Raw genomic sequence first — 23,516 nt, forward strand, 5'->3', positions numbered from 1 at the left:
CTTTCAAGTGTCTGATCGTTGTTCACCATCAACAATCAGATCTGAACTTGATACATGTACTGGGGTAAAGTGTCAATGAAGTGCTACGTTCACAAGCTCACGGAGATTGACTGAAGCAGCGTTTATCTACTAACGCTGATGTAAAACAAGAGCGTTTTCGAAGGCTTCTGGCGTAACTTCAGGCTCCGTCTAAGACTTATGAAACAAACACATCAATGAGCAAACGATTAATTTGTTCTCCCCAGTATGGTCGCCAATATGTTAGCGCTTGGAATTCACCTAGGCTGAGATAGACAAACTCTCAAGGCTACATCAAACCATTTCACCTCGTAGCTAGCCCTACGAGGTATGAGAAGGCTCTCTCGGGTCAGATTCGATAGATCTTTCAATATGATTAGGCTGACCAATTAATAATAAAGATTTTAGGCTAGTAAATTGATAAGGGGGTTGATTTAATGATTTTTTGGGGTTTTTGGTGGCAATTGGTGGAAGTGCAATTCAAGGTGCGGGGATTGAGCACAGTTTTCACAGGGGGATCTAAGGGGCAAGGTAGGAATGAGTGTTGATGCCTTAATCTGAGATGGATGATCAGAGATGATAGAGGAGAAGCTAAAGAGGGCAAACACACAATTCGAATCCTCTCTAGACAGTAGAAAACATTAAAATTGAACAAACTAAAAAGCTGAGCATGTCAAAACATGAGTTCAAACTTTACCACTTCATCTGTCCAATTTAGAAGCATAAGAGAGATGTGAAACACATAAACAAACTTACAAGAACATGTAGAGAACACACCATCAACAATCAGATCCACAAGAATCCTCAAAGATGTCTGTAAAACCCTGGCTTTCCTTGCCTTCAATTGCAGAAATAGATGCACAATATACAATAAAGCTTCCTTACACCAGAGTCCAACCATGAAAATGAGAAGGAGAGAGCATAATATAGACCATCTAGACCATCTAACTCCTTTCCCCACCTCTAGGGGTCGAGCTCAGCTTCCTAGGAGCAGTTTGAACTAATTCTAAACTAAGAACTAGAAAATAGGCAGCCCAACAACTTGCCTCTATTACTTAGCTAACTCATCCATGCATTAATTTTTCACTTTTTACATCATGGAAGCTTCTAGAAGGGTAAAGAAAGATAAAATCTACCAAAGTGCCATGATAATATTACATTTATCCATCATCTACAAGTAAAAATAGTCAACCATAGTCAAAACAGTCTTTTTTGACCAAAAATGTGAATTCTGGCAAATCTGGAAGTTCTGGTCGCGCCCCTTCACAGCTGTTTTTGAGTGGGTTCCACTGGTCCAAATCAGGTGCAAGATGGCTCATTGGAAAGTTTGGCCTGTCTACTTTCTATCCCAAGTGGAATTTCTGAATTTGGTGTTGATTTGACCCCTCAAAAACCATTTCTCCCAAGGTCACTTTCTGCAACTCAAAAAGTGGGCAGAAAGTCATTTTTTAGGTGTATTTTGAGCTTTTGGAGGCTCAAAACTCAAAATCAGGCTCCTCCCAAGTATTGGTAATTTTTCTTTTTGAATGCCCTTTCCAAAAATGCCAAGTTTTCAAAATTCCGAGCAGCCCTTCAAACTGGTCTCACCCGGGGTGAGACCGGTTCCTAGGAAAAACCTGTAATTGCACAAAAAATTCACAAATGACAAAATTTTCTCCAAATTTCTTGAAATTTGGGCTGGGAGTCCCCAATCAAGTACCATGCTCAGTCAAAGAGGCTTTGGCCAAAGTTTGGAGTGGATCGGACGTTTTCCTTCGTTTTTGTGCTTTGGCCAACCGTCCTTGGAGCACCTTCGTTTTCGCCGGTATTTTTGACATTTCTCTCAAACCATGACACCTGTGTAAAAAATGAAGGAGGTTTTTCTTATTTGGCATGTTATGGACAAAAACCTCTCTCAGTTTTGAAAAATTCATCTTTGATTGCTCTGAAACATCATTTGAGTGCGACTTGTCCCGATGTGTGAAGCAAGGAATTTTGTCGAAATGGAGCGAGATGAAGGGAATAGGGGGCTTCTAAATTCTTGGGGAAATTTTTGGGAGTGGGGAGGGATGTTAGGAAGTAGGGGAAAGTAGAATCTCAGAGATTGAGTGAGGGGAAGGGGTTGAAAAGGGCAAAACACAGGCCAAACCTAGAAAATTGCCAGATTGTAGCTAGAAACTAGGGTTTGTGCAAAAATGAGGAATTTGGCGGATATAAGGGATGGGAAGTGTTTGATAAGGTACTTTAAGGATAGGGGAAGGTGTATGAACATCAGGAAACAAGTTTTGCCAGTGATTTGACCATCCAAGAGAAATTGCCTTCAAAACCCTAGGAGAGGGAAATGACCTTGCCTAGGCACAACTGAAGCATGAACAAGGTGTGAAATGAATCATTAGACACTGACATGACAATGACAACCCTATGAATGATGATAGACTCAGCTGAATAGTGACATAGACTGACATTTGGGCAAACCCTAGACCTAATGGCTAGTGACCAAATTTTGCTTGAAGACTCACTGAAATGACAAAATTTGACCTTGACACTTCAAAATCACTTTGTAAGAGCACATTTGATCACTGGAGGAAGGCTGGAAAGACTGACACTAACAGGTCCCATGGAGAAGGAAATGGATCCTGCTCCCATGAAATGAATCTTTCCTTTATGAAATGGATCCTAAAATATCTGGGCCTTTTTTTACCACAAATCCCCACTCAACTATTTTTAATGCAAAAATGCCCAAATGGACAAAAACAAAATCTCCATTCATCCTCTATAAGAATACCTATTCCTCCATTACAGGATACAAAACATTGGGACTGCAGACCAATTCATCCGTCATCTATTGACTCTGTGCATGTTTGGAAGAGTAAATATCCTGGATCAAGGTTTGTCATCTACAGACTCGAGTGCTTGGAGGCCTGAAAACTGAAGCTCCAAGGGCTGTCATACAGACTAGAGTGCTTCAAAGTTCAAACTTCAACCAACTTCAACTGATTCATGAATAGGTCCTAAGAAATGTGATAAAGTTTTACAAAGGATCTCAGAAATCTTATAGCCCTTTCTGTGTGTGTACAATGGGAATGTTAATTTGTTCGACATCTACAATAAGTTGCATGGCAGTGGGGAGATAAAGTACATGTGATGCAACTGATTAAGTTTTATCTAGTTTACTTTCCCTGCAGAGGGTATGGTTCTAGACAAAGTGATACACGTACAGAAAAAACCTTGTGCAGTCCTAATCCTAACATGTATGAACACCACACTTTGTCTGGTAACCAACCATCAAAGCATTCTCACAACTGCTGGAAAACAGCCCTTCCCCTATGCCATAAAAATGAGCATGTTAAGATTATCAAGATTCTGCTGGATTGCGGCATCTTCTGGAAATCCTAAGAAATCTTATAGAGAATTTGGAATCGGTCTGGAATCTGTCAACAAACAAAATATCTGTAGCATAAAATGATAAAATATAAAATATATTTTTTACTATAACACTATTTTTATATTTTTTTGTACTTGTTTCCGGTCCCCACCATATCCAAATCCTGGGCCTTAAAATCTATGGCAGATCAATATCCAGATCTGGATCCTGGTAACTTAGGATAATAGATGACTGGTAGTTCTAAAAGTTGATTATCCCATAGCTCAAGTACCAGACAGTAAATTAACGGAATTCACGAGTATCAATAAACAGATTTGATATTCTCAATCTCTATGCAAAACACTTCCTTTCAAAATATCACTAAGGAACATAAACAGAGTAAGATATGATACCTTAATTTAGCAAGGCGATTCATACAAGAGGCAGCCGCGTGTGTGTTATAGTCTCTCAGAAGAACAGTGAACAATCCATTTTTGTTCCCATTCCCTGCAATAGAATTTTACTTGATGTTCAAATCAATTTAAGTCTTTCTAAGTTAAATAGAAACATGCAGAAAGGTAGAATAAAGCATATCTAAAAAAGTGAAAAATTATCCCTACAATACCCTTTCACTAATTAAGAATTTAAGATATGCCTCAGTCTTTGTTCTTCTATAAGGAAGACAGCTTCTTTATATAATCATCTGTTTTGCAGATTTAGTGCATGGCAAAGCTTAGAAGAACTAGCCATTTCTGTCATGTGCTGCATGTGAGGAAACATCACTAATCTCCTTGACAAGATATAGACATGTAAACAAGTGGAGTAGGCTAAATGTGTAAGCATATTCCAATAAATATGAACAGAAATTTTGGTCATGGCAATGCCACAGAATCCAGATATCTGGCTACGAATTACAACTTCTTTCTAAATCCAGATAAACTAATGATATTGTTAAGGAACTTCATGTCTAATAAGAAGATTGATCTCTGCTGAACCACAGTTTCTGCAACGATTCTTCTGTCTACAGTGGATAAACCACTTTCTAACTTTCAGACATAAGACATAGTTGCCTTATATGTGACCACTTTGGTGTTTACAACATGCACATGTTACCAGCTCTGATCAGTTGTTGGTGTGTAAAGAATTTAACTTTCTTTGTCACATATCCCTCTGTTTTCAATATGAAAGAGACAAGGAATGTTTAGAATGCTAGCATATTGCAGTAAAAGGCATCAAGGACATGACACATCTGAGGACCTGTTAACCCCTAAATTTGTCCCTTGCAAATTTGGAGGGTTAAAGACCAGCACCATTTTATTAGGTTGGAGGTGCAGAGATGGATATGGATACGGGCTGGGTGTTGGTTCTCAGGGAAACTAGTTACAGGATTGATTCATTGATAGTTCAGATACATTTTTACACAGAATGGAGAGAGTTGTTATTTTTAGCAAGTTCCCTACTTTGTAGGATATGGAGTTCAAGGGATGATACAGCAATACTGAACACATATTTGGAGTCCTTATGAACTCCGGATTCCATTGAGGCCTTTCCGGGTGACATACATGGCACTTACTATTTTTATCATGTTTCGTTTAGAGGCTTGCATGTCAGAGATAATGGTATACTGAGAATCCTTGCAAGATTATGATTCCGTGAGCTATTTACAAGTGACGTGTGAGCACCTTCTATTTTTAGCAATGTTTGCATGTCGATTTTGATCACGAATTTGTAATCCTTACTGAAATAGAACCTGCCACATGTTATCATTATCTGTAATAGAACCTGTTAGAGCATAAAAGTAGAAGAAAGCTTTGTCACATTTGGGCTTGTTGGGGTGTTCCTCTTTAACATCAGCTGTGGAAGCATGTTGTTTTCCCTTTCTCTTCTTGTTAGTAGTTATTTCGGGACAATCCATTTTGAAATGCCCAAATTTCGGACAACCATAACATTGAATCTTTGGCATGTCCTTCTTTGACTTCTTGTGATGAGAGCCGCCCTTCTTCACGGGCTACTAATGTTTGAGAAGCTTCTTCCTTCCTATCTCTCAATATAATCCTTGATTCTTCTTGAGCACAAGAGGCCCACAATTCTTCAAATGTAGGTGTTTCCTTCCTGTTGTTTATATCTGTTGCAAATGCATCCCATGATCTAGGGAGACCATTGAGTGTTGTAGTCACAAGTTCACTTTCAGGAATAGTTTCTCCAATTGCTGCAATTTTATCCTTTATTTGAGAAATCCTTACAAAATTTGAACCAACCATGTCATGATTCGCCATTGTTAAATCACAAAGTATATTCTTTAAACTCGTGGCTTGAACAACATTCTTGATAGTATAGAATACATCTTCTAAGAAGTATCCAACTTTGAAATGTAGGGGATGAGATGATCTCTAATGGAATCCACAATAATGCTCATGGCATTGAGATCATCTTCCTTAAACTTCTCTTTTCCTGCAGCATCAACTGGTTCCACAACTTTCCCTGTTACAATATCCAATACCTTGTTCTTCGCAAGAATAATAACAATTCTAACTTTCCAAACCTTAAAGTTTGAGGCTCCCTCTAACTTGTTTTCAGATTTCATAGAGGAGGCCATGGATGCGAATCAAGGACTTCAACAATGATGACCTCAAATTAGGGGTTCTTCAGAAGCGATCTCAAAGTTCCTTTCTTCACCAAAGCTCTGATACCATTTTGATTTTGTAAGTGCAATGATAATTGGCATACTATTTTTTAAAAACCCATAATTACTTTTGATGTAGATCTTCTTTTACTTATATTTCAATATATTTATATATAAATGTACAGAAGATGTGAGATGATGGATTATTACAAATGAGGGCTCGCTTATATGCCTAGGCAGGTGCCTCTTCATGAATGGCCATGTCCTTAGAGACATGCCTCTTCATTAACTACTATTATGATTATTACTTATTTATTTGTATTATTTTTATACAAATACTATTCATAACATTGCCTTCCTCTTCAGAAAGTTGTCCTCAAAGCTTATTGCTAACAAGGCATGTCATCTATTTCTATTAGCATCTTTCGAAATTCTTCAAATCGTCATCTTCGTTGATACAAAATGATAGGATCCTCTAAGTGATAAACAAAATTGTCAAACTGAGAAGGGATCTAACCATCCTAATTTAATTTTTTGTGGGATCATGCAGTTACTTGATACTTCGTGTGAATTTTTATCACAAGATTGAATTGCACTGATATTAGTAGTCTTTGAAACATAAGTTCGTTGTTTTTGTTCTGAGTGATACAAATATGCAGACTGACTGAGTTGTCTGCGCTTGTGATTCAGATCTCAATAACGAGTTCTCGTAATCGTATTTCCCCTTAACATGTTTGTGTTGTTTTCTTGATTTACCTGAAGTATCTTATTTCTTTTAGCTACAGAAGTTGCATGGTTGATTGTTGGGTCTTCAGTTGAAATCTTCGTCGTTTGAACTGCAACCTCTGAATATGTTTTTATTTCCACTGATTTGTCATCATCTTGAGTTATGGTATTGATTGGATCAATATTCATTCTTTTTTCTTAGACTTGGATTGTTACGTCTAAAGACTTTATGCTTCTTTCATGATAAATTCTTCTAATTTGTTTTTCAATAATTTCTTGTCATTTTTAAGCTTCTTAATTTGCATCAATAATTTTTCGTTGTGGTCCTTGAGGCGAGTAACTTCTTTGTTTTTGTTTGCGATAATCTTTTCAACTTCTTTCTACATATTTTGCATTTCCTTCTGGTTTTCTTAAAGAATCACCTTTGAGATATCTTTTACGTCTTTTGGTGTTATTGAATCTGATTTCAATGTAATGCCCTGTAATGTTATTTTTTTCTTTTTGTAGGAAAATGTTAAAATCTTCTTCTTTGTATTTAGGATGAAGGACCCTAAAGTTTCCATCCAAGGCGAACCCAGAATTATCACTATCGTCACAAAATAAGGTTTTAACTATGAATTGTGAGATAAAAGTATAATCCCCAATACTTAGTTGTAGATTGCTTATGTCATATTGTTTGTTAAAAAAATTGTTTCAATTATATTCAATTCAGGATTCACTAATTAGTTAGCACGTTCAGTACTAACATAATTATTAGCTTTAGCAGGATCGATTGATATTATAATATCCCTTCCTACATGTGATCCTTTGATTTTAAATAGTGCATTAACACATTTACTAAAGGTTTTAGGAAATCTTTCATTATTGGTCTCCATTTTTTTCTTTTTCGGGATGAGCTTATGGTTTTAAAGGTAACCCCTTTAACATTTTATTAGTCCTTCAAACCCCTTAAATTATAGCTCTTTTTACTTACATAATAATGAAATATATTTCAATCTATTTTTTTATAACCTTTCCTTTTCTTAAAACACTTTTTAATATGTCCACCTTATATAACAAAGGTCAACTCTTCGCTTTTCGGACGTGGGCTTGGGAACTTGAGTAACTCTTTGTACTTTAAACTTTATAAAATAAGCTCTTCTAAGGTGAAGTATATCCACGTAATAAATCAATTGTTCTATATAATAGCTTCTTTTTAGAAAACCCTTTAATATTTCTATCATTCCATTAAATGTATTTTATTTTTTTTTGACAATACATTCACCATTTAAACTCAGTGATTTATTAATCACAATGAATGGATATGATGTATAGGTACAACCTTTCAAAAAAATAATATTTGCAATGTACAGACTACACAAATAAGTTCGTGCTAGCAATGAACAGTGTAGCAGCTGTTGACTGATTGTGGCAGTGGCTGGCAACGGCAGGGAGAAAAAGGGTGGAAGGCATCAGCGATGACAAGAGAGCCAAATGGCAGGGTTGACGAAACAGGAGGAACAAGATGGCGATAGTGGCAGAACAATGATGGCGATGGTGGAGGAGAAGGCAGTGGCTGGAGAGGGCGGCTTGTTGTGATGGCCGAGTGACAAACTCGAGTGACGACAGATGTGCAGTCCATCGACGACGGCAGCTACAGCTTGTTGGGCAAGTTGTGTCGAGGTTGCGGCTGTCGACTGCAGCCAAAAAGTTTATTTTTTTGGTTTTTTTATTTTGGTTTTGTTTATATATATCTTTGATTTTTTTAATATAATTTTGTTTTTAATTCTTTTATCGCTCTTTTATGATTTTTTTTACTTTTTTCTTTTATATAATAATTTTTTTAATCAATGAATTTATTTATTTTATCCTTCCTCCTTTTTTTGTTAATGGCCAAGGGCGTGATGACAAAAATGGAGAATCTCCAAAATTGTATAGCCAAATGCTTGATTCACAACAGCAACAAAGTTCATGATAGGTTGATGGCCAAAGGTCGAATCAAACTAGCTCTATGTAGCGTTTGAGCTGCCAGAGGATCAAACAACTCTGATACCAAATGTTATATATTTATATAGAAATGTACAGAAGATGTGAGATGATGGATCATTACAAATAAGGGCCCTCTTATATACCTAGGCAAGTGCCCCTTCATGAATGGTCATGTCCCTAGAGACATGCCTCTTTAGTAACTATTATTATGATTATTACTTATTTATTTATATTATTTTTATATAAATTATATTCATAACAATCATTCGGTAACTATACTTCAGAAATTCAACCATATAGAATAGTATAACCAGGTTTGCGGGGGAGCACCCACCCCCTCGTGTCCCCACTTCGTATTCGCACTTTAGTCAGGAGCTACTTTGGAGCTAGTCAGGACCGTGCTCCTGAAATCGCTCTCGAAGGCCAAAAAAACACTACTCCCTGGTTTAAGGGAGCAGTCGGGAACGTTTGCTCCTTGACCGCTCTTGTACACTCCAAGGGCGATTTTTAAGAGGAGGGAGCGGTCAAGGAATGATCGCTCCCCCCCTCTTAAAAAGTGCTCCCATCCGGTGCAAAAAAAAAGTCGCACGACAGAGAGAGAGGGGCGACGGTTAGTGGCGGAGAAGGAGAGGAAAGGGAGGGAAAGGGGAGGGGGAAAAGGATAAATAGACCCTCTCCCCTCCCATTATTCACTTCATCCATTGGAGAGCAAGAGGAGCAAGAGAGTTTGGAGCAAGAGAGAGTTTGGAGCTTGGAGAGAGGAGCTTGGTGAGTGGAAGAGAGAGGAGCTTGGAGGAGCTTGAGGAGCTTGCAAGGGGAGATTGGAGCTTGGGATTGAAGGCCAAAGAGGTAGGATCTACACTCTAATCTAGCATTTTTTTTGTTTATGTTCATTGCTAAATAAATAAATAAATAATTTCTCTATTTCCCATTCCCATTCCTCCATTTTTTTGCAGACTCAAAACTTCAAAGTTCAAACATCATGGTTATATGGCTTGGCATTTTCTTCTTCTTGGTTCCTTTTTTGGTTATTATGGTGTTGGAGAGTAGGAGGGTTGATCATGATGAAGTAGAGGATGAAGAAGTGGGTTATAGTGGATTTGATGAAAACCCCAGAGAGGAGTACCTTGGTGAGGAGGAAGAGAGTGAACATGATTCAGCCCAAAAAACTAAACAAGACCAAACCCCATTGTGGAAATATGTTTCTAGGCTTGAAGGAGGGAAAGGGGGTGGAACCACTAAATTTGAATGCCCCCATTGCAACAAAACTTACACAGGTTCATACACCCGTGCCAGAAGGCACCTCTATGGGAAAAGGCCATGGGATGAAGATAAACCAATAGGAATCAAAAGTTGTGCAAGTGTGTCAACAAAAAATAGAGCCAAGTACATAAGGGAGGAGGAGGAAGCCCAATACAAATCTAAAAAGTCAAAGGGTTTCTTTGAACATAGCTCACAATCACATCAACATGCACAAAGAACTCCTTCAACATCCTCCCATGGCAGTGGATATGGAGGCACAGGACCAAACATCTCTTTAAGGTATAGAACCATATCATATTTCCTTGATGAAGGGTGTAGGAATGATGTGGATTCAAAAATTTACTAGTTTCTCTGTGCATGTGGGATACCATTCAATGTTCTTCGCTCACCTTATTGGCATGAAATGGTTTCTGCCATAAACGATGCCCCTAAAGGATACAAGAGCCCTGGGTATGACAAGGCTAGAACCGTTGGACTTGATCATGAAAAAGCAAATATATCAAATTATTTGAGTAGAATGACAAATTCTTGAACTGAGCATGGGGTGTCCATTGTATCTAATAGATGGACAAATGTAAAAGGCAAGCCATTGATAAGTGTCTTTGCTATGACTGTTAGTGGTGCCATGATTACTCAGAGAAGTTCAAGACCGGCATCAACATTGCAGAACCATTACTTGAAACAATTGAACGTATTGGGTCATACAATGTCATCCAAGTCATCACTGATAATGTTGCTATTTGTAAGGCATCGGGAGCAATTATTGAGGATAAATACCCCAACATATTTTGGTTTGGGTGTTTGGTTCAGACAATGAACCTTTTGATGCGTGATATTATTAAGAACAAAAACCAACAATACAAACGTATTGGTGATTTGTATAAGAGAGGCAAACAAATGATAAAAAATTATTACAAATCATAGCAATACCCATGGGATTTTCTGCAATCACTCAAGATTAGAGTTGTTGAAGATTGAAAAGACTAGATTTTCTAGTTATTACCTCACCTTTAGGCACCTTTTGAAGGTAAGAGAGTCATTGGCTAGCATGGTATCAAGTCCACACTGGCAGGGATTAAAGGAAAGGGTTACGAAGGCAGCTGACTAGCAAGGTTTTGAACAGGTGGAGGAGACCGCTCTTGATGGTCTATTTTGGGCACATGTGAGGCAAGTATTGGAATTCACCAAGCCCATTTATAACATGGTTTGTTTTGTAGATACAAATAAACCAGTGATTGGGGAGGTGTATGAGCAGATGGATACCATGTTGGGACAAATAAAAGATATTGTTCAGAAAGATGATCCCAACTTGTATACACTAATTCGCAATTGTGTGTACACAGTGGAATAAACTTAATGTTACACTACATGCCTTGGCATATATCCTTATGCCAGAATACTACTCTTCATCTTGGTTGGGCCAACCTGCACCTGGGGGTGGGGTTAGGGTCAAACCCGATATAGATCCAGAGGTATCTACAAGATATATGCAAGCATTAGACAAGTTGGTCCCTGACAAGGAGGAGTGTGCTAATTTGCGTCTTGAATTAGGCAGATACTTCAATTGCACTAGTTTGTTTGGTTCTTTGCATGCAATGGAAGATAGAGACAGATTTGATGCTCTCACATGGTGGGAGGCATAAGACAGCATGGGACTTTTGCCAAAATTGGAAAAAAAAGTTCTCTCATAGGTTGTAAGTACTTCTTCTGCAGAGAGGTGTTGGAGCACCTACAGCTTCATACATAATGTGAGAAGAAACAGACTCAATGAAAACCGGGCAGAAAGCTTGGTTTATGTGCACTACAACTTGAGGTTGTTGAGTCATTATTGTGATCGGGCTTATGAGGATCCAACATATAAAAATTTGGGATGACCACCCAGAGGACGATAATTTGGAGGATGGCACTATACATCTTGAAGAATTGGAAGCAGAACTTATGAGAGATGAAGATGAAGCAACAACAACCATGCCACCCCCACCATCCAGTAGCAGTGCTAGTGCTCGAGTTCCAAGTATTGTTCCTTTGTTGTCGCTGCCTCCATGTACATCCTCACGTGGAGGGCATGTGCCTTCTGGTTCTAGTTGTGCGAATGTGCAAGAGGAGACTTGTATAAGACCACCACGACCTGCTCAGAAATTAGACATTTCTTGTGGTGGCAAGAGGAAATTGTAGATAATAGATTTACTTGTCTTTTCTAGTTTCTAGTAGTTTTAATAATTGTTAACTCTTTCATATTTATTATGATATTTCTTGTAAACAATACATGACAATTTAAGTTTGAAGTTTGAAGTTGGCAATTACAACTCATTGGTAATGAATTATGAATATGATGCTTTGTGAAAGTTGAAAGTTGTTTCATTTCATTTCATTTCATGTCATGTTAGATATTATTTGTTGTAATGGTTACACTTAGCTTACAAGTACAACTTTGGTTATCAATTATGATAAATGTTGTATATTGAATTTTGAAAGCTTGAAACTTTAAGATTGATAAATCATGAGACTCAATATGTTGTATGTTACTAACTTGTGGACATGGTTGATGAAGATTATAACTTCTAGATGATTGTTGTTATCTGGTTCAATCAATGTTTTTTATGCTTTTTATATCTAGTTCATCATTCTACATGCTTTTGTTGACATATATGCACCAAATATTAAAAAAAAAATGTATATATATATATATATATATATATATATATATATTATATAAAAAATCTCTCCCAAACCAGGAGCTTCTAAAAATGTCACTCCCACTCCCAATTAACCTTAAGTAGAACAGTAAAGATCACAATGCACAAAGAAGAGACACGATTTACCCTGGGAAAACGCGTCAAGGGGAAAAACCCATCAACATTTTCAATAGAGAAATTCTTCTGTTCAATAAGCCACACCTAGATGTACGGTCAAACCTTGTCTTCCCCTCCAAGTCAAGCCTCCCAATCTGATCTAGCAATTCGCTCTATTGATCTACCCCAAAAATTCACCCTTCTATGTCAACATCAAAAACTCGGCTTGAGAGAGAGAGAGAGAGAAAGAAAGTTAATTTGTCCTTCTTGTTCTTCTTGATCTTTGCTAGGATAACCAAAACTTTTCTTGAGAGAGTGTGAATTGGTGGTAGAAGAATGAGGTCAAGTTGCCTTTATATAGTGATCGGCCTTAGCCAAAGGGGCATGTCTTTTGCCTGGGCCGACTTGACTTGGATGATGGCCGACCTGACAACTTTTGGAGCCAAAAATTACAATTCAAAAATTCAAATTTTCTTCTTATAAAAGTCGCAAAGGGACTTTGACTCAAAATAATTTTTTCTTTTGACTCTAGCATTTAAATTATGCTTTACAATAATAAATACAAGTACATCAAGTGACCCAATATACATTATGAAGACCGAACATATTTACAAATTCAACAACTCATTTCCAAGCAATTGATCTCCATGATACATCTCCCACTGATTTGGAAGAGGATTCAGTAATCAAGCATGCTCTTGAAGAGGATGGTGATCACAAAGAAATGGAAAGTATCAAACCATTCCTCGAAGTTGACAAATGTAAATGGGATTTGAGATGTTCTTTCTTCACTACTAATCCTATAAATGACACAGATATCGAGGGATGTCAAATTCCAAAATTTTGACCACACGAGCAACCTAGTTTTTCCATGGAGTATGCGCAGCAATATCAACTCATACAAAAGCACGCATATGTAAAGGTGCAAAAAGGGGACCTCTACATTCAAGATATCAACGAGATTTTTCAACAGTGGATGTCCTTGATAGGTAATTCCCAAATATACAAAGATCCATTTAACAAGAAGGACATTGTTGGAAAATCATAAAGGCGGAAAGATTTTCTTATCTTGATAATTACTTGTGATATATAGTTATCTTCTTAAGGTCTTCTTTAAATTTCTTTGTCTTCTTATCATCAAGCAACTACCAAAACATAAACATGAAGATCAAGGACACAAGATGTAGGATCTCAGCCAAGGAAAAGCCCCTCTTCTAGGGGAAAACCCAAAAATTATCTTCTCTTCTTTTAGAACCAAATCAAATGAGACAACCAAGACCTTTTGACCAAAACAAAGACCTTCTCCAATCCACCAAGTCAACCTCTCAAGATAATTCGTCCAATCAGCGTCTTCACTACTGCATCAATACTACATCAACCAAAATTTTCGGCCTTACTGCAGTCCTACAACTTTGGCCCCTTCCTGTAACCCAAAAACTCGCACGTGTGATAGAAAAGAGAGAATTTTCGACTTCCTCTTGCTTGACAAGTGTCTCTTTCTTCCTCACCTTGTTTCTCTTCTCCAATATATTTCACACTTCTTTTCTCCTTCTTGCAACTGTAGATCGAAACTTTTTTGGATGGATCATCAAATCGGTCGAGTAGCACTTCTATTTATAGTCTCTTCAAGGTGATCGAATCCCTTCATGAGGCCGACTTGTCTTCTCTTGGGGCTGACTTGGTGGAGGAGGTACAAATTACATATTTGACTCAATTGGTAATTTCTTTCTTGATATACAAAGCCCAAGAAAGGTCTATTACATGATGACAAGGACTAAGGCTCAAGATACAAACCCTAGAACCACACAATGGGTGCTTTGACATAGAAACAAAATAAACAAAGCATGAAACCCATGTTCATAAATAAATTTTCTTTTATAAATATTTATGTTTCTTTCTTTTGACAAATACATTACATCATGACTCAAATACAATTATGAAGACCAATACTTGTTATATTTCTTAACGGACATCCCCCGGATGCGGGTGATATGTGAGACGGGACAGGAGTGGGAGGCTGGACACATGCCGCCCCTCGGCCATCACGTGGCACCCACAGCGAACGGAAGGAAAGGACGAGGGAGGTTTAAGGCGGCGAGGGCATGGGATAGTTAATGCCCGAAGAGCGTATTCGACCCAACGGATGGCAGCAGTAATGGCGGATGTGATCCTGAGCAGGGTAGGTGAGGAGGTTGGGAATAAAATAGGGTGTGAGCAGGGAATGTTGGTAGTTATGCAGACGACTGGCCTCTCTGTCTTGGTTGTGATCCCTTCGCAGACGGACGGGTTCATCACGCAATCGACTCTGGTAGCAGAAAGTCTGGTTCATTTCGCGGCTTGCTGGAATTCTCATCCCTCAATGGTGAGACCTCGACAGCGTATGCTCAGCCGTCGAGGCTCTTCCAGAGGAGGGGTCTCACGCAGGCATGAAGGGGACAGAGTTGGCCATTGCTGCCACTGCAATCTGGCTAGCTCTACTGGAGCCATCCCCCTACATTCCAGTCAATTCATGGATGCAGGGGCATCAGGCTCGGCCACATTGCCAGCCTTTGGCTCCACCATCTTCAATTTTACCAGCTCAACAAATAACCCAAGGATCAGCGCGCATGTTTCTATACTGTTTATTGAGAATGCTCAGGACGATGACGACCCCATGGTTGAACAAGGGCAACCGATGCAAGTCGACCCAGGGCAAGAAGTGCAGGCTCCGGAAGCTGTTATGGAGCCGGAAGCAGAGGTACCGGCTACAGACCCGGAAAAAGCTAAGCACACTCAGAATGTTCAAAAGGCGGAAACTGGGGAAGAGGCAGCGACTTTTCCAACTGAAGATGAAGGAGAAACCTATGGGTGGTGCCGAATTGTGGAAGAGCAATTGGACGAATGAGGGCGCCCGCGCTCAAGGTTCTATTGGCTTTTCACCTGGTCTACTAGTCTTACCGGCAATTTGTCTTTGGTTCAGTTATAGTCTTTGGCGTTTTCTGTTTTGTCATCTCTGTTTTGTAATTTTTGCTAATGTATTGGGCAAGAACAGTCTATGGTGGTCAGTCTCCTTTTTATCTGATGCCCCTGCGCGGGCCTGCATCTACGTTCAGCCTTGGTTTTTAGTATGTTGCCCCTGCGCGGGCCTGCATCTACGTTCAGCCTTGGTTTTTAGTATGTTGCCCCTGCGCGGGCCTGCAGCGATGGTCAGTCTCGGTCTTAGTCTGGTGCCCCTGCGTGGGCGAGAACTTGCTTTTGTGTCTGGTGCATTATCGGCTCTTGGGTGTGATGCCCAGAGTCTGTCTCACACTGGTTTCGCCATGATGTATCTTCAACCTCTATACATATTTTAATAGATTAGTTTTTTACCGAGAAAAAAAAAATATTTCTTAACAGACATGAACCTTGCAATAGTGGGTAGGCCACATCACGTTCAGCTTCAAACAATTCATGAGCTCCCAGCTACCCTTACCAAAAGCCAAATGTAAGTTGTGGTTTCCAATATATTTTTGGTTTTCATGAATTTTCTCATCATTTTCGTTTGCATGAGACTAGGGGCAGTCAAGGAAAACAACAGCCTTTGTATAGGTTCCATTAGGAGCCACCATCAAAAACTCCCTTGCTTGCCAACACAACAAAGAACCATGATGAGTGGCCTTACCATTGCAATGGAAAAGAAGCCCCATTGATCTATGGATTGAAGAAGCCAACAACATCACAGAGGAATATTGACTCTTTTACGAACATGCTGAAGATTTGCCAAAAAACATGGTCCGAGACATGAAGTTCCAAAGTATACTTATATCAAGTTTAATGTTTCACTATTTTGCTTACCAACCAAGCACAAAGGTAAAATTCACGGTCATGATGAATTAATTAAAGATTACATTGGTTATACGATTTTACCTAACATATTTCAGTTCTTTTGATTGGAGTAGGCTATAGGATGAATAAGCTCTTTAGCATGAGTAGTAGATTAGCTTAGAAGTTTTGTTTTCATTGAATGTAATTTCCTTTCTAGCATAGTTCAAACTTCACTTGTGTGAGTTATGTTATTTATATGCTTGCTAGATTAGTTGCATATTTTACTTTATTTTATTGCCATTACATTAGTTATGCAATTTTTTTCTTGTCAATTATGGTTTACTTTGATTTATTGCCATGCTAGGAAGGGATAAGACTTTGATCCAACTCTCTCCCAGTATTTTATGCCAATTTTGTGGCATTGTTTTAGGTGACAGGTGGAAGATTTTGGGGTTCTCACATCCTCCCAAGTGCAGTGTGTGTCCCATAGTTGGAGCAAAGGTACAGACATTTTTCACTTTAAATCATTACCGTTGTAAGCCCAAGGCCACAAAACAAAAAGCAATGTGAAAAACATGTGAATTTTTGTATTTATGTGCCCTAGGCTTTGTGATTGTCAGCCATAACCTATTCATTTGGGCTAAGTCTTTGGTCCCCTTTTCCTACATAGGATTGGTAGAATGTGGATGGATCCTAAGGGGACTCATGGTTTAAAGCGATCTCGGTTATGTAGGGGCAATCACCAATGTATGGCCAATCCAGCTTGCATGAAGGTGTAACTATGTCTTACCACATGGTTATTTGTGCCATTGAGTCAGTGTGTGGCCTTGGTACAATATTCCTTAGACAATTCTCAACATGGAAATCTCACAAAATCAGCACTTTCACATTTCCCGAGGTAGTTCATGTTTCCCGATGCAAATGGTCCCAAAAGGCAAAAAGTCAACTTGGTCCCAAAATGCTCAAAATGATAAGGAGATGGCATGCCACATTGAAATTTCTCCAAACAGTGAACGCATGATGCAGTCACGGGTGGTCAAAGTTGGTCAAACGGTATAGGTGGTTTCCAAGTGGTGAAACAAGGGAAAAACTTGTCAATATCTACATGCATTATCTCAAAATTGGTCTACAAAAAGAGAGGAACAAGACACATGTTCCAGTTTTCCTAGATTCCTAAGGACATTAAAGATCCAACAAATGGGTGTGATAACGTGGCATAGATAGTGATGACATGGAAATGCAAGGGGCTACTTTAGCCAATGAGGCTTACTACAGGTGAAATTAAGGCAAGTGCCAACAAATCAAATGAATACCATTTAAAATTCAATAAGGCATTGGAGATCCCATGCACGGGAGGCAAGTCGACTTGCAACTAGCCACATAAGTCAAAATGCAAATGCAGTCATTGGAGGTCAAATCTAGACATTGCAAGGCCAAAAGGTAAATAATGGGGGTTAAAGGGACCATTTGTTGGGTTGCGAACACAAAAGTAGCCATTAGAATGGAACATTGAGCATCTAAGGACCAAATCAAATTCCAAGAGGACCAAAGTCAAGATGCATGGACCAAAGTGAGCCTTTAACTAGCCATTGGGTTTGAACATTGAGCTTCCAAAGGTCACTATTCATCATTTCTTGGTCTTCCAAGGATGTTGCAAAGGAAACATTGGAGTCCCAAGGAATTCCAAGCCAAGTCAAATCTTTATATGGGCAAACTCAATGAAATAAAAATAATTTTACCAAAAGCCTTACTTAGTCTCCAACATGTGGATGATGTTGAAGCAAGTGTAACTAGGTTAGGTCTTCATAAATGTACTTTTGATATTTGTATTTATTCAAGAAAAGGAATATTATTTTTGTTATATTTATCAATGAGTTTCTTGCTCATTGAAGTAGGTCAAGCACATATTTAAGTGCTTCTAGGGAGTCAAAAGGTCAATGTATTCATTGAAGACCCTTAAGAGCATATTACACTATGTATAAACTTGTATAAGAGTCAAAGGAAATATCTCCAAGCAAAGTCAAGTCCTCTCCATGCAACGACATCCTTCAAGGAGCAAAAATGATGAAGAAACTTCAAGTAGGCCAATGAAGCAACAAAACTTGTAGCTTGTTGACTTTAATGTAAAAATACACAAGAGGTATTTGTAAAAATAATTTATTATATATATATAAAATGTACTAGTGATGATGAATGTTACAATGAAGACCCGCATAATAGCATATATACTAAGTAGGTGTCATTTCTGATCCGGATTTAAATGGGAGCGCAATATATTACAGAGATAACCATAAATACAGAGATGCATTGGAAATAATACTTCATTTCATTACTGTAAAATACTGAAATATGCTTACAAACAAAAAAAGAAATAAACCAGCTAGGGCGATGGTAGCTTATCCCTGAGAAGAGATGTGGCGGCTACATGCCTCTGAACTGTGATACAATGAGGCTCGAAGGCCTATTTATTGTTGAGAAACAATGGAAAACCCTTCATATCCCAAAACCTAACCCTAAAAGATGAAACGCCAAATTGTGGGCCCCGTTTGGGTAAATTGATAAATCAATTTCTCGGGGTCCTAACTTTGGCATATGATCTGTGTTTGACGCGTACAATAGCTCGTTAGACAGATCTATCCGAGCACTACCAGTTTGGGGACTCATGTTGTCCCTAGATTTCCCAAAAAACCATCGTTTAGGGCCTCAAAACAGCTCCGGAAGTTCAGGACCCGAAAAACTGCTAAAAATAGTAAATTGTGCTACAATTTAGGGAAAAAAAACAAAAAACAAAAAACAAAAAACAAAAAACAAAAAAACAAAAAACAAAAAACAAAAAACAAAAAACAAAACAAAAAAACAAAAAACAAAAAAACAAAAACAAAATACAAAATACAAAAAACAAAACAAAACAAAACAAAACACAAAACAAAACAAAACAAAAAACAAAACAAAACAAAAAACAAAAAAACCAAAAAAAAAAAAACAAACAAAAAACAAAAAAACAAACAAAAAAAACAAAAAAACAAACAAAAGAAACAAACAAAAAAAACAAAAACAAAAACAAAAACAACAAAACAAAAACAAAAACAAAAAAAACAAAACTGAAAGAGACAGTGGTGGGGTCCAAATGGGATAGGTGGGTGGCCACCAACATCCACCTGGATCACTTTCACGATTGGGCGTGTCTTTTGGACATGCCTTTTTAGTTAACTAATGACTATTAAATAATCATCATTTTGATTCTTCATTTATTTATATTTATTTATGTTTTCGATTTTCTTCACTTAGTATCTGTGATCTCAATATATAATCTTGGCGATTGTCTCGTCATGTAGCTCATCAATAATATTCCCTTGGATTAATTTTTTTAATTAAATTAATTTATATTAATTATAAATTAATTAAATTAATTTATATGAATTATAAATTAATTAAATTGATTTTATAAATTAAATCAATTGACTTATATTAATTATAAATTAATTAAATTAACTTATTGTATTTATAAGGTTTCTTAATTGATTCACCATCGAACGAATTTGATCCAACTAAAAAGATGTGTTTCTTCAAAATACCTAGCTGGTTATGATTTACGCAGCCGAAATGGTCAATGGGGACACCATGGACGCAACAGACATCATGGATAATTATCTTCAAAACACCGTGGATGCAACAGAACATCGTTGACGTGTTTGGTGGATGATATTGGTGGAAATTCAAGGGCGTTGATGTAATTATCTTGTCCACTCGGCATGTGTTTGCGCGCTTATTATTTTGCAACTTTGGAAGACTACAGCGACGTTGCAAAAAATGAAGTCCACAATGTCATAAATGCTGCAGTCTATGTAAAACTGGCGTTGAGAAATGACGAAGAGTGTATCTTGGTAGCCTCTAATGTTGCATCGATACACAGTGGAATAGTCTCCTACCACTAGAAGGGTTATTGCCTGACCATTCTGTGGGCCCGCTGTGTTTTGGAAGGTAATGTCTTGCCCGATAAAACCTTTCCCAGTGGCAGCTGCAAGGAATTGGAAGGCTTAACACAATTAGAGGATGGTAATCATAAGAAAACTGAACAAACACGGTGTCAAAGGTATAGCCTTTTGGAATTTATACAGCCTTGTTGATATAATTTATCTCATCCCAACATTCCACTGGCAATGCATCAAGAAGATCATCTTGAACTTCTTTTAGATGACGTAAATACAACCAAAGTGGGATCTTTCCAGTTCTACTTGTTTCAAGACTGTCACTTTCACCATGGTTCTGCCGATTTGATAATCCTTTACCAAGATTTGTTCCAGAAGCACCATCCTCAACAACAGGTCCTAGCCTAAGTCGTGCAAAAATTCAATTATACCCATCCATGTCACCTTTTGCAACACATCGCCATAGCTCTATTTGATCTGGTTTTGACATGTTCATTACATTCCTTGTGCTTCCGTTCATTATGAAGGATGCCTCTTTTAGGGAATTAATAAAACTCCATTTCACGTTGTCTTCACCCTCACATGGGCTTAATATATCTGTTGGATACCCTCTAAAGTGAACTACTATATTCCATGGCCTTTCCGGCTCTGCACAAAGAAGATCAAACAAGACTCCAGTTGGAATGTACCATTTCAAAGGTAAGCCTTTGTAGTCAAACCATACTGTATATTTGTTCCAGGAAGCAAGGAACTTTGAAAATGAGGTTTTATGACAGGAATAAGAAGAGGAAGGTATCCATTACGAGGAGCCAAGACCAGAAGAGGTGGGGGGGTAGGAACTGTTGTAACTTCGGAATCGTGCAAATGAACTTGCAATGGAATGTTGCCCATCCACACATACTTGCAAGTAGACGATTCCCTTGATGAAAGCACAAAATTATGATCACTTACAGTAGCAAGCTCTGAACTTGTCACATGTGCAGAAATTTGAGAGGAGAAACAAGTCATCAAACCATCTTCCACTACTCCTTCATCAGGCACATTAAAATCAATATCTAAATGTGGACGACTCTGAATGTCATTTACACCATCAATCACATTGGTTGCAGTAATAATTGAATTGCCTTTACCCACCATCCACATCTTCAGGAGCCTGCATTTTCTCAAGAGCCACAAATGGTAGTTTTTCATTGCCAGCATCTTTATTGTTATGATATTGTACATCTCCTTGTTTCTCAAGATAATCCTCATCTTGATCTATATCAACTTTATCAGAATCATTATCTTGATCATTTTATGCAACATCTTCATTTTCATTATCATCATTCTCATCACAATCTTCTTTTCCTGCTTCACCTTGTTTCATTTCTTCATTGTTGTTGCCATCTTCCTTATTATCGATTTCCTTTCAACATGCTTTAACTTTTGCATATGATTTTTCTAAACGTTGAAATGCTTCTTGAATTTTACTAAACTGCTCCATGAATTCAAGACGTGAATGTAATGGCATATTGTGTGGCGAGCAACATTCAAAGATTCGCATGATTATATTTTGTTGATTTTTAGTAGCATCAAATGTGCTCTAGCCATGAAAATTTGAGGAGAGGCTAAAGCACATGAGATCTCCATAAGATCCAGAAATGGTTTGGTGAAATTCCACCCAGTTAGAGAGATATTAAAATAATTAATATTTTTAATAGAGTAGGAAAATTAAAATATTAATGGGTATTAATATAAAACTGGGTGAGAATATTCTAAATGACATGGATCAAGCCAAATCTAATCTTAGCCGTTGATTAGAGACTTAATCTCGGCCGTTGAAAACTCAACAAGAAAAGTATAAGAGGAGGCTTGAGGGTCAGTTGGAGATACACCAAGATGATCAGTCAGTTCGATTTTCTGGAGCGGGGCTTGCTGAGAAAATACGAACAAGTGATCTGAGTTGCAGCGAGGGGCAGTGAGTACATAGCAGAGAGGCAGAAATAGTGCCAGAGGGCCAACGCAGTGATTGAGGAGGCTATGCAAAGCCAGTAGGAGCCACGCAGAGGCAACCAGAGACTACGCAAAGGCTGAGGGGCCTGCATGGGTGACGCAGAAGGCCGGGGAACTAACGCAGAGAGGCATAGGGCTGACGTTGGGGGTTCCAGAGCTACGCAGAGGCTAGCGGGGCTGACGCGGAGCCTTGGAGAAGCGTCGAAAGGATTTTCGTGGGGCAAACTAGTGTTGAGAAGTTGAATATCTGCTTCCGAGAAGAGGTATTACTGTCGTGTAGAAATCTTTGTTGGGTGAGCCAATTTGGCACCCTAGTGGTACTCAAGAAAGCTGCTTAATAATAAAACCCTCATAACTGTTGCACTGGTTTTCCCAATTGGGTTTTTCTGGGGACGATTGTCCAAAATAACAGTGTCCCTTGTGTGTTTGTCTATTATTTCAGTTGATGATCTGCATATGAGTTGAGACTGCATATGTATTTATTTTCAGTATTTATATGGCTAAATAACTTGTTAATAAATAAACAAGTAGGTGAAATAAACCAGATAATGCAATAGGAATTTCTTACGTGTCAAACTTAGAAATTTCAACATGGTATCAAAGCATTGCAGATCACAGGAGGACTAAAGGCGCCAGCATAATCAGAAATATTTGCAATAGTAGCAGTTGTCCTGAGAGACAAAGTTGCTCCTAAGCAGAAAGCAATAGAGAGGGAGTGACACAGAGGGTCTACGTCATCATTTCGAGCCAGAGAAAGGGCCAGCGCAGAGGCAGAAGAGGCTCACGAAGAGCCATGTCATCCTACTCAATCAAGTAGGCTTGACGCAGTTGGCCAGAGGAGTGATTAAGTCTTTGCCGGATTGCACAGAGCTAGAAGGCTCAGTTCCTTCAGTTGCTAGGGCATAGGGAGCTGTGGACAGATTCTGGATTAGGAAGCTGGTGGGGTGTTGTTGTTGTCGAAGTAGAACAGTACCTAATGGGACAGAACCAAGGTAGAGGGAGTCGTTGCCTTGATGGATTTCTAGCCAAGAAATCCAGATCCGAGTTGCAGTTGCAAAGAGGATCAGAGAGGAGCGGAT

General features: G+C 38.4%; 1 protein-coding gene and 1 pseudogene across 6 annotated transcripts in view; both read right to left on the bottom strand.

The window, feature by feature from the left end:
* Positions 1-23,516, bottom strand: part of LOC149203292 (DNA-directed RNA polymerase III subunit 1-like) — a 450,745-nt gene that overhangs the window by 309,953 nt on the left and 117,276 nt on the right. For all 6 annotated transcript variants that reach the window (XM_089403379.1, XM_089403376.1, XM_089403378.1 and 3 more), the window contains exon 15: positions 3,775-3,868. In XM_089403379.1, coding sequence (XP_089259505.1) covers positions 3,775-3,868 — 94 coding nt within the window. The remainder of the gene's footprint in view (positions 1-3,774; positions 3,869-23,516) is intronic.
* LOC149203293 (autophagy protein 5 pseudogene) lies at positions 20,408-21,588 on the bottom strand (annotated as a pseudogene).

Source organism: Pinus tabuliformis, chromosome 2_1, assembly GCF_031772625.1.
Source record: "Pinus tabuliformis cultivar Carrire ecotype Pingquan chromosome 2_1, CPIR1, whole genome shotgun sequence".
NCBI lineage: Eukaryota > Viridiplantae > Streptophyta > Pinopsida > Pinales > Pinaceae > Pinus > Pinus tabuliformis.